We start from the raw sequence: 13150 nt of genomic DNA, 5'->3' as shown, positions 1-13150 counted from the left end.
TAGGATCAATTCACAAAAAAGACTAGTTAAGAATATATAAAGCCATCTGCCTTCTAATGTGTTTTCCCATCTTAGAGCTCAATGAATCGATGGTTCAAGGTCGTCGAGTTAAGGAACCTGAAGTACCTACGGATATCTTCCGCCCGTGCGTTTGGGCAAACACTCTCGAAGATCCATTAACGATGAGCCGCTAACAAGCGCCACCGGTGGTGCAAAGTACTACCCAGCGGTGCAGTGCCCCAGGCACTTCCTCTATTTACCATTTGCCAAACATATATACTAAATACATGCCTTTACCCAGTAAAAATTGCCGCCAGCGAACCGAATGCAGCAAAAGAGTCAAGAGGTTAGTGGGTTTTTTTTACAAAATTTACATTCAAAGTTTATTTCGCATTATAAGTTGTCTGTTTGTTACATTAAGGGTTTTAGTCTCTGGTTTTAGGATCGATGCTTTGGTTGAGAGCTTAGGCATACTTGGCCACCAGGCCCTCAACGAAGCTCACGTACTCCTGCTGGGCAGCCTCGCTGCTCTTGCCCTTCTGCTTGTTCCAGGCCTCCCACTTGGCCTTGCCCTTGAGGTCGAGCAGACCGGGCTTGGCGGTGTCGTTGTCACCCACGCTGGCCTGCTTGAAGAGGGCGTACAGCTCCAGGAACTCGTCGTCGCTGGGACGCTTGGTCAGGGTCTTCACCTTCTCGGCGGCGGCGTTGAATTGCTAATGGGAGAAATTATGGAAGTTTAAATACGTTTTTAAAGCTTTAAATTAGCTGTTTAACAATAATTCGTCATGCTGTAGATATTTAATAGACACAACTTAGAATCTTAGAAATATTAAATATTTCCTTTAAACACTTATGCTCTTTAGAGATTACTTTTTTTATGATATTTATATAAATAATCAGACAATGTTCAAATTTAAATGTTTTCCTAGGGATACTACTCCATAGCGAGTAAAAAATATTCCATTAATTTCTATAGTAACATTTAGAAATCTTTAAAACAGATTAGCATTATCGGGTTTTACTGCACTTAACGTGAAATCAAAAACACTTGTCATTCCAAGGTAAAGTTCAATCTAATCGGATTTGTATTTGTTAGAACAGTGTTTTCTCTGGTAATAAATTATATTCTTTTTTTTTTGTAATTGTGATTTTCACTGAATGAAGGCTAATCAACAGTTCGATTTGCCTTGAGCTTATTGCGGCTCTAAGTATCGTTCTAATTATCTTTCGGAAAAGTACTTACCTCGGAGAGGGTCATTCTGGGTTAGATTTTATCTGCAATAAGTGGAATTGTGAAAAAGAAGAATTAGTCGTATTTATTTTATGCTGGGTTTTATGTTATCATAATTGCTTGTTGGACAAACCAGTTTGCCGACAAACACCCTTGACGAGTGCCAAACTGACTCAACCGAACTTTGGCCCCGTGGTCTGATCTCGACGAAGAAGTTTGCTAATGGTTGTTTCTTGGACCCCACACACACATATCTCGGACTTTCTCCGAGCGGAGAAATATAACGCAGATGGAACTGCTGGAGCATTCATACAAGTGTTTTTATTTTTGCTGCTGAAGACGCAAATATTTAAGATTTTTGAAAGGGAGCGTGTTAGGTTGGCAACCGTTAGCAGCCGCTTTTGGCCAGCAAATTTTTCGACCAATATGGACACGGGTGTGGTGTGGGCTTCGTACGTGTCTCATGCACTAAGCAAAATACCTGTCGTAAATGGCAAAGCCAATTTATGGTTAGAAATGTACGCACAAACTGGAATCGAGTTGCTAAGTAAGTATACTCATTAGGTTTATTTGCGTGAAAGACTGCAAGTGTTAGATGTCAAAAGATTATGATTTAGTCATCAAAGTGTCAGTTTTGAAATGCATTATTGCTAATATTAAGTAAGATGTTGCTTAGGTTCATATTTCAGTAAGAGTTCAATTTTTAATTACATTAATCACTGCACAAATTACTCAATTTATTTGAGTATCTATTTCAACTCCAAATCTTTTTAAAATCCCTTTTTTTGCAGTATTTATGTTCTTGTCTATTTCTATATTTAAATTTGCCAGGTGCTCGACTTCACACACCCTATTCCGGCTATTATCTGACCGGGTTTTTATGTGTCAAACCTATAATTAGTGGGCACTGATAGGTAATTCCGGACAGGGCTATGGAGCAGAGCAATTGAATCCAGATTGGAACTCGGCACTTACTTCGGTGTTGGCGGTCACAGAACTAAACACTGTATGAATTCCAATCTCGCGGTGACTTTTAATTTAAGTCTTTCCATATCGCGCGATCGCCTCGCCGGGAAAGCTTCTCTCTAAAGAGAACCACAGTGAGAGCGAGATCTGAAAGCTTTCGCTTGAGTGGGTTAGGCAATCGCCGGTCTGATAATGCAGGCCCGCTGATAGCAGTTCCGATTCCCTGATAAAACCGCCAAACCCGGCGGACACGAAGCCACGTAATCGCGCCCGGATCGAAGTTCGAGCGCCTTCCTATCGCCCTCCAAAATGCCACGGGGAAATGGCGGATCAGGGGCGGTTGCTATAATGCACGAAAGCTCCAATAAAATGCCGCTCAGCCGGACAAACACCTGATGATTACTACTCTGTATGTGTTCATATCTGGGTTAATCTTTATTGCTCTACTAAGTAGTGGCAAGTACATGGGGGGTCGACTTCCGCTGGGGAGGGGTAACCATTTTAGGCGTACTTGGGGGCATACTTCTCGTACACCTTGATGTAGGCCTCCTTGGCGGCCTCCTTGGACAGGCCCTTGTTGGAGTTCCAGGCCTCGAACTTGGCCTTGCCCTTCAGATCCAGAGCGCCGGGCTTCTCGATGTTCACATCGCCAACGGTGGCCTGCTTGAAGAGACCGTAGAACTCCAGGAATTCGGCATCGGTGGGCTTCTTGGTGAACTTCTTGGCGAGTTCAGTAGCTTCTTCGAACTGTTTGGGAAAAGGAAGCAGGATTTGTGCAATTAATAATTTTCCATTCAGTTTTCTTTAGGAGAACATTATGCAAACCCAGAAGGTTTAATACTTACAGACACCATGTTGATTGATCTGGATTCTTGTTGGTAATGCTGCAGATAAGAACAAAAGAATTGAAGATTAAATAGTGGTCCCACTTCAAGGACTCTGAATTTGTGCTTACCGCTGGAAAAGGCAAAGGCAAGTGAATACTCTACCACCTTCCAATCGAGCTTATATAGCTTTGAGAGCCTTGAATTTCTCTGCTGCTTTTATGGACCTAGTGAAATATTCCCATTCTGCTGATTAATTGCAGATATCGATATCTTTATTTCGCTAATTTCGCTGCCCAACTACAAGCGGGCGACATTGTCAAAGGTAGCGATATTGGAGATAGCCCTGGATACACTTATCTTTAGTAGCAGCAACGAGCCCGCTGACCACACAATAGGATCCAAGGGCGCACTGTAGATTGATTCAACTGCGAATTCGTCTCTGGACTCTGCAAACTTTAATAACCCTAACGCCATAAATAATGACGAAGTTGTGGGCTCACAATACGCCGGTTGTGCTAATCTAATAGATTGTTAAATGTCATAAATCTATAAGCAAACTTTTATACGTGGCTTCTTGGTCAGCATCACCTGTTAATTGATTAGTTTAGTACAAATTAGATCTCACGTAATCTTCATTCTAGTTTAAGTAACCTTTGATAATGTAACTACATAAATGTAAAGAATCTCTCACTGATAATTCTTTTCTGTATTCTTTATTAATGCCAAGTTCTTAAGTCAAGGGATATGGAATAAATATGTTGACTTGAAACAATAATTACATTATACTTATAAATCCTTCTTTGATTATAACAAAACATGATAAAAAAAATTATACAAGGAAAGGAAACCATTTAATGATTTGAAGATTTAGTTTTATAATAGTTTAATAAAATTTAAAAGCTACCCTTGATGTCAACGAATGGTATTACAAACACTAAAAGGATTCAAAAATAAAGTTGGTAGTATTTAAGATAAATTAAAATATAAAAAATAGAAACTATTAATTTTAAAAATATATGACTATTTTCTTATATTTTATCCCGTATTAAAAATAAAAAATTGGCCTAAACATGTGGGGCTCACTTAAAATGTGGATCCTAAAATTATACCCTGCTTTTCTGGCAAATCAATAGGTTTATGTATAATAAGTAAAAAAAACAGCAAACAAACAAATATTTTGTATTTAAACCGCAAAATATATGACATAATAAAAACATTAATAAATTAAGCAAAATTCAAAGTCGTATAATTAATAACAAAAGTATTTTTTTATATATTTTTCTAATATGTTTTGTTCGATGAATTGATAACTTTGATTTTCTTTGTGCCAACGGAAATTCATATGCATATTTGTTGATTATATTTATTAAACTCGTTGAATCATCGTCAGTTGAATAAAATCTAAGTAATTCGTCAAAATAGGCTAGAGATTATAAAGTGCTTATAAAATCACTGACAATATAATTGTTTTGTATAGCCTTTATATGCATACTACATTTGAAAAGTTGCATTTCAAAGTGGTAGGCTTGTAGAAGAGCTCTTAAATGTATGTGTCATAAAATTTAAATATTAACGTTAGGATAATCTATTATTACTACGACAAAATATCCCCAATTTCAATTCGAAAAGCTGTTCTGCGCTAACTTTTATAGCGCCAACAAATCTGCATACTCAGTTTTTGAATTTACAAAATTCAATTTTTTGCCAAATTTTGACAATTTTAATGATGTAACCCCTTATCTTTTTTTGCAATTTTGAAGAAAAATGGAAAATTTTATTTTCCCACAAGACATGGCTAGATCGATTTAGCGTTTCATTCTGATCAAGAATATATATGATTTACAGGGTCGGAAATAATTCCTTCATTGTGTTATAAGCTTCTGATTAATATTAATACCCTAAGAAAGGTATAAAAACAGGCAATTTTTTTACTTTATCCGTGTTTTTCAAACTTCATAATTAAGCCAAAAATGAATAAATTCAAATTCGGAAAGCTGTTCTGATCTAGTTTTTAAAGCGCCAACAAATCTGCGTACCGCGTTTGTTGGTGGTGCTAAAAGACTCCGACTAAAATTATAATAACCTGCAAAATGGCATAAAAACAGGGAATTTTTTTAAAAAATCTTCCTTTTTCAAACATCATAATTAGGCCAAAAATGCGTTAATTTCAATTCGAAAAGCTATTCTGTGCTAATTTTTATAGCGCCAACAAATCTGCATACTCAGTTTTTGAATTTACAAAATTAAATTTTTTGCCAAATTTTGACAATTTTAATGATGTAACCCCTTATCTTTTTTTGCAATTTTGAAGAAAAATGTAAAAATTTATTTTCCCACAAGACATGGCTAGATCGATTCAGCGTTTCATTCTGATCAAGAATATATATGATTTACAGGGTCGGAAATGATTCCTTCATTGTGTTATAAGCTTCTGATTAATACTAATACCCTAAAAAAGGTATAAAAATATGCAATTTTTCTATATTATCCGTGTTTTTCAAACTTCATAATTAAGCCAAAAATGAATAAATTCAAATTCGGAAAGCTGTTCTGAGCCAGTTTTTAAAGCGCTAACAAATCTGCTTACCGCGTTTGTTGATGGTGCTAAAAGACTCCGACTAAAATTATAATAACCTGCAAAATGGCATAAAAACAGGGAATTTTTTTAAAAAATCTTCGTTTTTCAAACATCATAATTAGGTCAAAAATGCGTTAATTTCAATTCGAAAAGCTGTTCTGTGCTAATTTTTATAGCGCCAACAAATCTGCATACTCAGTTTTTGAATTTACAAAATTAAATTTTTTGCCAAATTTTGACAATTTTAATGATGTAACCCCTTATCTTTTTTTGCAATTTTGAAGAAAAATGTAAAAATTTATTTTCCCACAAGACATGGCTAGATCGATTCAGCGTTTCATTCTGATCAAGAATATATATGATTTACAGGGTCGGAAATGATTCCTTCATTGTGTTATAAGCTTCTGATTAATACTAATACCCTAAAAAAGGTATAAAAATATGCAATTTTTCTATATTATCCGTGTTTTTCAAACTTCATAATTAAGCCAAAAATGAATAAATTCAAATTCGGAAAGCTGTTCTGATCTAGTTTTTAAAGCGCCAACAAATCTGCGTACCGCGTTTGTTGGTGGTGCTAAAAGACTCCGACTAAAATTATAATAACCTGCAAAATGGCATAAAAACAGGGAATTTTTTTAAAAAATCTTCCTTTTTCAAACATCATAATTAGGCCAAAAATGCGTTAATTTCAATTCGAAAAGCTGTTCTGTGCTAATTTTTATAGCGCCAAAAATCTGCATACTCAGTTTTTGAATTTACAAAATTCAATTTTTTGCCAAATTTTGACAATTTTAATGATGTAACCCCTTATCTTTTTTTGCAATTTTGAAGAAAAATGTAAAAATTTATTTTCCCACAAGACATGGCTAGATCGATTCAGCGTTTCATTCTGATCAAGAATATATATGATTTACAGGGTCGGAAATGATTCCTTCATTGTGTTATAAGCTTCTGATTAATACTAATACCCTAAAAAAGGTATAAAAATAGGCAATTTTTCTATATTATCCGTGTTTTTCAAACTTCATAATTAAGCCAAAAATGAATAAATTTAAATTCGGAAAGCTGTTCTGAGCCAGTTTTTAAAGCGCCAACAAATCTGCTTACCGCGTTTGTTGATGGTGCTAAAAGACTCCGACTAAAATTATAATAATCTGCAAAATGGCATAAAAACAAGGAATTTTTTTAAAAAATCTTCGTTTTTCAAACATCATAATTAGGTCAAAAATGCGTTAATTTCAATTCGAAAAGCTGTTCTGTGCTAATTTTTATAGCGCCAACAAATCTGCATACTCAGTTTTTGAATTTACAAAATTAAATTTTTTGCCAAATTTTGACAATTTTAATGATGTAACCCCTTATCTTTTTTTGCAATTTTGAAGAAAAATGGAAAAATTTATTTTCCCACAAGACATGGCTAGATCGATTCAGCGTTTCATTCTGATCAAGAATATATATGATTTACAGGGTCGGAAATGATTCCTTCATTGTGTTATAAGCTTCTGATTAATACTAATACCCTAAAAAAGGTATAAAAATAGGCAATTTTTCTATATTATCCGTGTCTTTCAACTTCATAATTAAGCCAAAAATGAATAAATTTAAATTCGGAAAGCTGTTCTGAGATAGTTTTTAAAGCGCCAACAAATCTGCTTACCGCGTTTGTTGATGGTGCTAAAAGACTCTGACTAAAATTATAATGACCTGCAAAATGGCATAAAAACAGGGCATTTTTTTAAAAAATCTTCGTTTTTCAAACATCATAATTAGGCCAAAAATGCGTTAATTTCAATTCGAAAAGCGTTTCTTTGCTAATTTTTATAGCGCCAACAAATCTGCATACTTAGTTTTTGAATTTACAAAATTCAATTTTTTGCCAAATTTTGACAATTTTAATGATGTAACCCCTTATCTTTTTTTGCAATTTTGAAGAAAAATGGAAAAATTTATTTTCCCACAAGACATGGCTAGATCGATTCAGCGTTTCATTCTGATCAAGAATATATATGATTTACAGGGTCGGAAATGATTCCTTCATTGTGTTATAAGCTTCTGATTAATACTAATACCCTAAAAAGGTATAAAAATAGGCAATTTTTCTATATTATCCGTGTTTTTCAAACTTCATAATTAAGCCAAAAATGAATAAATTTAAATTCGGAAAGCTGTTCTGAGCTAGTTTTTAAAGCGCCAACAAATCTGCGTACCGCGTTTGTTGGTGGTGCTAAAAGACTCCGACTAAAATTATAATAACCTGCAAAATGGCATAAAAACAGGGAATTTTTTTAAAAAATCTTCCTTTTTCAAACATCATAATTAGGCCAAAAATGCGTTAATTTCAATTCGAAAAGCTGTTCTGTGCTAATTTTTATAGCGCCAACAAATCTGCATACTCAGTTTTTGAATTTACAAAATTCAATTTTTTGCCAAATTTTGACAATTTTAATGATGTAACCCCTTATCTTTTTTTGCAATTTTGAAGAAAACTGGAAAATTTTATTTTCCCACAAGACATGGCTAGATCGATTCAGCGTTTCATTCTGATCAAGAATATATATGATTTACAGGGTCGGAAATAATTCCTTCATTGTGTTATAAGCTTCTGATTAATATTAATACCCTAAGAAAGGTATAAAAACAGGCAATTTTTTTACTTTATCCGTGTTTTTCAAACTTCATAATTAAGCCAAAAATGAATAAATTTAAATTCGGAAAGCTGTTCTGAGCTAGTTTTTAAAGCGCCAACAAATCTGCGTACCGCGTTTGTTGGTGGTGCTAAAAGACTCCGACTAAAATTATAATAACCTGCAAAATGGCATAAAAACAGGGAATTTTTTTAAAAAATCTTCGTTTTTCAAACATCATAATTAGGTCAAAAATGCGTTAATTTCAATTCGAAAAGCTGTTCTGTGCTAATTTTTATAGCGCCAACAAATCTGCATACTCAGTTTTTGAATTTACAAAATTCAATTTTTTGCCAAATTTTGACAATTTTAATGATGTAACCCCTTATCTTTTTTTGCAATTTTGAAGAAAACTGGAAAATTTTATTTTCCCACAAGACATGGCTAGATCGATTCAGCGTTTCATTCTGATCAAGAATATATATGATTTACAGGGTCGGAAATGATTCCTTCATTGTGTTATAAGCTTCTGATTAATACTAATACCCTAAAAAAGGTATAAAAATAGGCAATTTTTCTATAATATCCGTGTTTTTCAAACTTCATAATTAAGCCAAAAATGAATAAATTTAAATTCGGAAAGCTGTTCTGAGCCAGTTTTTAAAGCGCCAACAAATCTGCTTACCGCGTTTGTTGATGGTGCTAAAAGACTCCGACTAAAATTATAATAACCTGCAAAATGGCATAAAAACAGGGAATTTTTTTAAAAAATCTTCGTTTTTCAAACATCATAATTAGGTCAAAAATGCGTTAATTTCAATTCGAAAAGCTGTTCTGTGCTAATTTTTATAGCGCCAACAAATCTGCATACTCAGTTTTTGAATTTACAAAATTAAATTTTTTGCCAAATTTTGACAATTTTAATGATGTAACCCCTTATCTTTTTTTGCAATTTTGAAGAAAAATGTAAAAATTTATTTTCCCACAAGACATGGCTAGATCGATTCAGCGTTTCATTCTGATCAAGAATATATATGATTTACAGGGTCGGAAATGATTCCTTCATTGTGTTATAAGCTTCTGATTAATACTAATACCCTAAAAAAGGTATAAAAATATGCACTTTTTCTATATTATCCGTGTTTTTCAAACTTCATAATTAAGCCAAAAATGAATAAATTCAAATTCGGAAAGCTGTTCTGATCTAGTTTTTAAAGCGCCAACAAATCTGCGTACCGCGTTTGTTGGTGGTGCTAAAAGACTCCGACTAAAATTATAATAACCTGCAAAATGGCATAAAAACAGGGAATTTTTTTAAAAAATCTTCCTTTTTCAAACATCATAATTAGGCCAAAAATGCGTTAATTTCAATTCGAAAAGCTGTTCTGTGCTAATTTTTATAGCGCCAAAAATCTGCATACTCAGTTTTTGAATTTACAAAATTCAATTTTTTGCCAAATTTTGACAATTTTAATGATGTAACCCCTTATCTTTTTTTGCAATTTTGAAGAAAAATGTAAAAATTTATTTTCCCACAAGACATGGCTAGATCGATTCAGCGTTTCATTCTGATCAAGAATATATATGATTTACAGGGTCGGAAATGATTCCTTCATTGTGTTATAAGCTTCTGATTAATACTAATACCCTAAAAAAGGTATAAAAATAGGCAATTTTTCTATATTATCCGTGTTTTTCAAACTTCATAATTAAGCCAAAAATGAATAAATTTAAATTCGGAAAGCTGTTCTGAGCCAGTTTTTAAAGCGCCAACAAATCTGCTTACCGCGTTTGTTGATGGTGCTAAAAGACTCCGACTAAAATTATAATAATCTGCAAAATGGCATAAAAACAAGGAATTTTTTTAAAAAATCTTCGTTTTTCAAACATCATAATTAGGTCAAAAATGCGTTAATTTCAATTCGAAAAGCTGTTCTGTGCTAATTTTTATAGCGCCAACAAATCTGCATACTCAGTTTTTGAATTTACAAAATTAAATTTTTTGCCAAATTTTGACAATTTTAATGATGTAACCCCTTATCTTTTTTTGCAATTTTGAAGAAAAATGGAAAAATTTATTTTCCCACAAGACATGGCTAGATCGATTCAGCGTTTCATTCTGATCAAGAATATATATGATTTACAGGGTCGGAAATGATTCCTTCATTGTGTTATAAGCTTCTGATTAATACTAATACCCTAAAAAAGGTATAAAAATAGGCAATTTTTCTATATTATCCGTGTCTTTCAACTTCATAATTAAGCCAAAAATGAATAAATTTAAATTCGGAAAGCTGTTCTGAGATAGTTTTTAAAGCGCCAACAAATCTGCTTACCGCGTTTGTTGATGGTGCTAAAAGACTCTGACTAAAATTATAATGACCTGCAAAATGGCATAAAAACAGGGCATTTTTTTAAAAAATCTTCGTTTTTCAAACATCATAATTAGGCCAAAAATGCGTTAATTTCAATTCGAAAAGCGTTTCTTTGCTAATTTTTATAGCGCCAACAAATCTGCATACTTAGTTTTTGAATTTACAAAATTCAATTTTTTGCCAAATTTTGACAATTTTAATGATGTAACCCCTTATCTTTTTTTGCAATTTTGAAGAAAAATGGAAAAATTTATTTTCCCACAAGACATGGCTAGATCGATTCAGCGTTTCATTCTGATCAAGAATATATATGATTTACAGGGTCGGAAATGATTCCTTCATTGTGTTATAAGCTTCTGATTAATACTAATACCCTAAAAAGGTATAAAAATAGGCAATTTTTCTATATTATCCGTGTTTTTCAAACTTCATAATTAAGCCAAAAATGAATAAATTTAAATTCGGAAAGCTGTTCTGAGCTAGTTTTTAAAGCGCCAACAAATCTGCGTACCGCGTTTGTTGGTGGTGCTAAAAGACTCCGACTAAAATTATAATAACCTGCAAAATGGCATAAAAACAGGGAATTTTTTTAAAAAATCTTCCTTTTTCAAACATCATAATTAGGCCAAAAATGCGTTAATTTCAATTCGAAAAGCTGTTCTGTGCTAATTTTTATAGCGCCAACAAATCTGCATACTCAGTTTTTGAATTTACAAAATTCAATTTTTTGCCAAATTTTGACAATTTTAATGATGTAACCCCTTATCTTTTTTTGCAATTTTGAAGAAAACTGGAAAATTTTATTTTCCCACAAGACATGGCTAGATCGATTCAGCGTTTCATTCTGATCAAGAATATATATGATTTACAGGGTCGGAAATAATTCCTTCATTGTGTTATAAGCTTCTGATTAATATTAATACCCTAAGAAAGGTATAAAAACAGGCAATTTTTTTACTTTATCCGTGTTTTTCAAACTTCATAATTAAGCCAAAAATGAATAAATTTAAATTCGGAAAGCTGTTCTGAGCTAGTTTTTAAAGCGCCAACAAATCTGCGTACCGCGTTTGTTGGTGGTGCTAAAAGACTCCGACTAAAATTATAATAACCTGCAAAATGGCATAAAAACAGGGAATTTTTTTAAAAAATCTTCGTTTTTCAAACATCATAATTAGGTCAAAAATGCGTTAATTTCAATTCGAAAAGCTGTTCTGTGCTAATTTTTATAGCGCCAACAAATCTGCATACTCAGTTTTTGAATTTACAAAATTCAATTTTTTGCCAAATTTTGACAATTTTAATGATGTAACCCCTTATCTTTTTTTGCAATTTTGAAGAAAACTGGAAAATTTTATTTTCCCACAAGACATGGCTAGATCGATTCAGCGTTTCATTCTGATCAAGAATATATATGATTTACAGGGTCGGAAATGATTCCTTCATTGTGTTATAAGCTTCTGATTAATACTAATACCCTAAAAAAGGTATAAAAATAGGCAATTTTTCTATAATATCCGTGTTTTTCAAACTTCATAATTAAGCCAAAAATGAATAAATTTAAATTCGTAAAGCTGTTCTGAGCCAGTTTTTAAAGCGCCAACAAATCTGCTTACCGCGTTTGTTGATGGTGCTAAAAGACTCCGACTAAAATTATAATAACCTGCAAAATGGCATAAAAACAGGGAATTTTTTTTAAAAATCTTCGTTTTTCAAACATCATAATTAGGTCAAAAATGCGTTAATTTCAATTCGAAAAGCTGTTCTGTGCTAATTTTTATAGCGCCAACAAATCTGCATACTCAGTTTTTGAATTTACAAAATTCAATTTTTTGCCAAATTTTGACAATTTTAATGATGTAACCCCTTATCTTTTTTTGCAATTTTGAAGAAAAATGGAAAAATTTATTTTCCCACAAGACATGGCTAGATCGATTCAGCGTTTCATTCTGATCAATAATATATATGATTTACAGGGTCGGAAATGATTCCTTCATTGTGTTATAAGCTTCTGATTAATACTAATACCCTAAAAAAGGTATAAAAATAGGCAATTTTTCTATATTATCCGTGTTTTTCAAACTTCATAATTAAGCAAAAAATGAATAAATTTAAATTCGGAAAGCTGTTCTGAGCCAGTTTTTAAAGCGCCAACAAATCTGCTTACCGCGTTTGTTGATGGTGCTAAAAGACTCCGACTAAAATTATAATAACCTGCAAAATGGCATAAAAACAGGGAATTTTTTTAAAAAATCTTCGTTTTTCAAACATCATAATTAGGTCAAAAATGCGTTAATTTCAATTCGAAAAGCTGTTCTGTGCTAATTTTTATAGCGCCAACAAATCTGCATACTCAGTTTTTGAATTTACAAAATTAAATTTTTTGCCAAATTTTGACAATTTTAATGATGTAACCCCTTATCTTTTTTTGCAATTTTGAAGAAAACTGGAAAATTTTATTTTCCCACAAGACATGGCTAGATCGATTCAGCGTTTCATTCTGATCAAGAATATATATGATTTACAGGGTCGGAAATAATTCCTTCATT

At 32.7% G+C, this 13150-nt stretch overlaps 2 protein-coding genes across 4 annotated transcripts; both read right to left on the bottom strand.

Moving 5' to 3' along the window:
• Nucleotides 1–355: 355 nt before the first annotated feature.
• Nucleotides 356–2235, bottom strand: Acbp2 (Acyl-CoA binding protein 2). Of its 3 annotated transcripts, none has more exons than XM_086829737.1 (3): nucleotides 1943–2235; nucleotides 1244–1275; nucleotides 356–713 (listed from the first exon to the last, which is right to left on the bottom strand). In XM_086829737.1, the coding sequence occupies exons 2-3, from the start codon at nucleotides 1256–1258 to the stop codon at nucleotides 465–467; spliced, it is 264 nt and encodes an 87-aa protein (XP_086685863.1). In that variant the 5' UTR covers nucleotides 1259–1275; nucleotides 1943–2235; the 3' UTR covers nucleotides 356–464. The 3 variants fall into 3 exon arrangements, with proteins under 3 accessions (XP_086685863.1, XP_086685862.1, XP_020812235.2); XM_086829736.1 differs by having other exon boundaries at nucleotides 2123–2235; XM_020956576.2 differs by having other exon boundaries at nucleotides 2207–2235.
• Nucleotides 2236–2609: 374 nt separating this feature from the next.
• Acbp3 (Acyl-CoA binding protein 3) lies at nucleotides 2610–3271 on the bottom strand. Its single transcript, XM_020956659.2, has 3 exons — nucleotides 3153–3271; nucleotides 3043–3081; nucleotides 2610–2944 (listed from the first exon to the last, which is right to left on the bottom strand). The coding sequence occupies exons 2-3, from the start codon at nucleotides 3049–3051 to the stop codon at nucleotides 2699–2701; spliced, it is 255 nt and encodes an 84-aa protein (XP_020812318.1). The 5' UTR covers nucleotides 3052–3081; nucleotides 3153–3271; the 3' UTR covers nucleotides 2610–2698.
• Nucleotides 3272–13150: the final 9879 nt, after the last annotated feature.

Source organism: Drosophila serrata, unplaced genomic scaffold, assembly GCF_035046125.1.
Source record: "Drosophila serrata isolate PLE 108 unplaced genomic scaffold, ASM3504612v1 contig_217, whole genome shotgun sequence".
In the NCBI taxonomy this organism is placed as follows: Eukaryota; Metazoa; Arthropoda; class Insecta; order Diptera; family Drosophilidae; genus Drosophila; species Drosophila serrata.
This window is presented reverse-complemented; position numbering and strand designations above follow the sequence as displayed.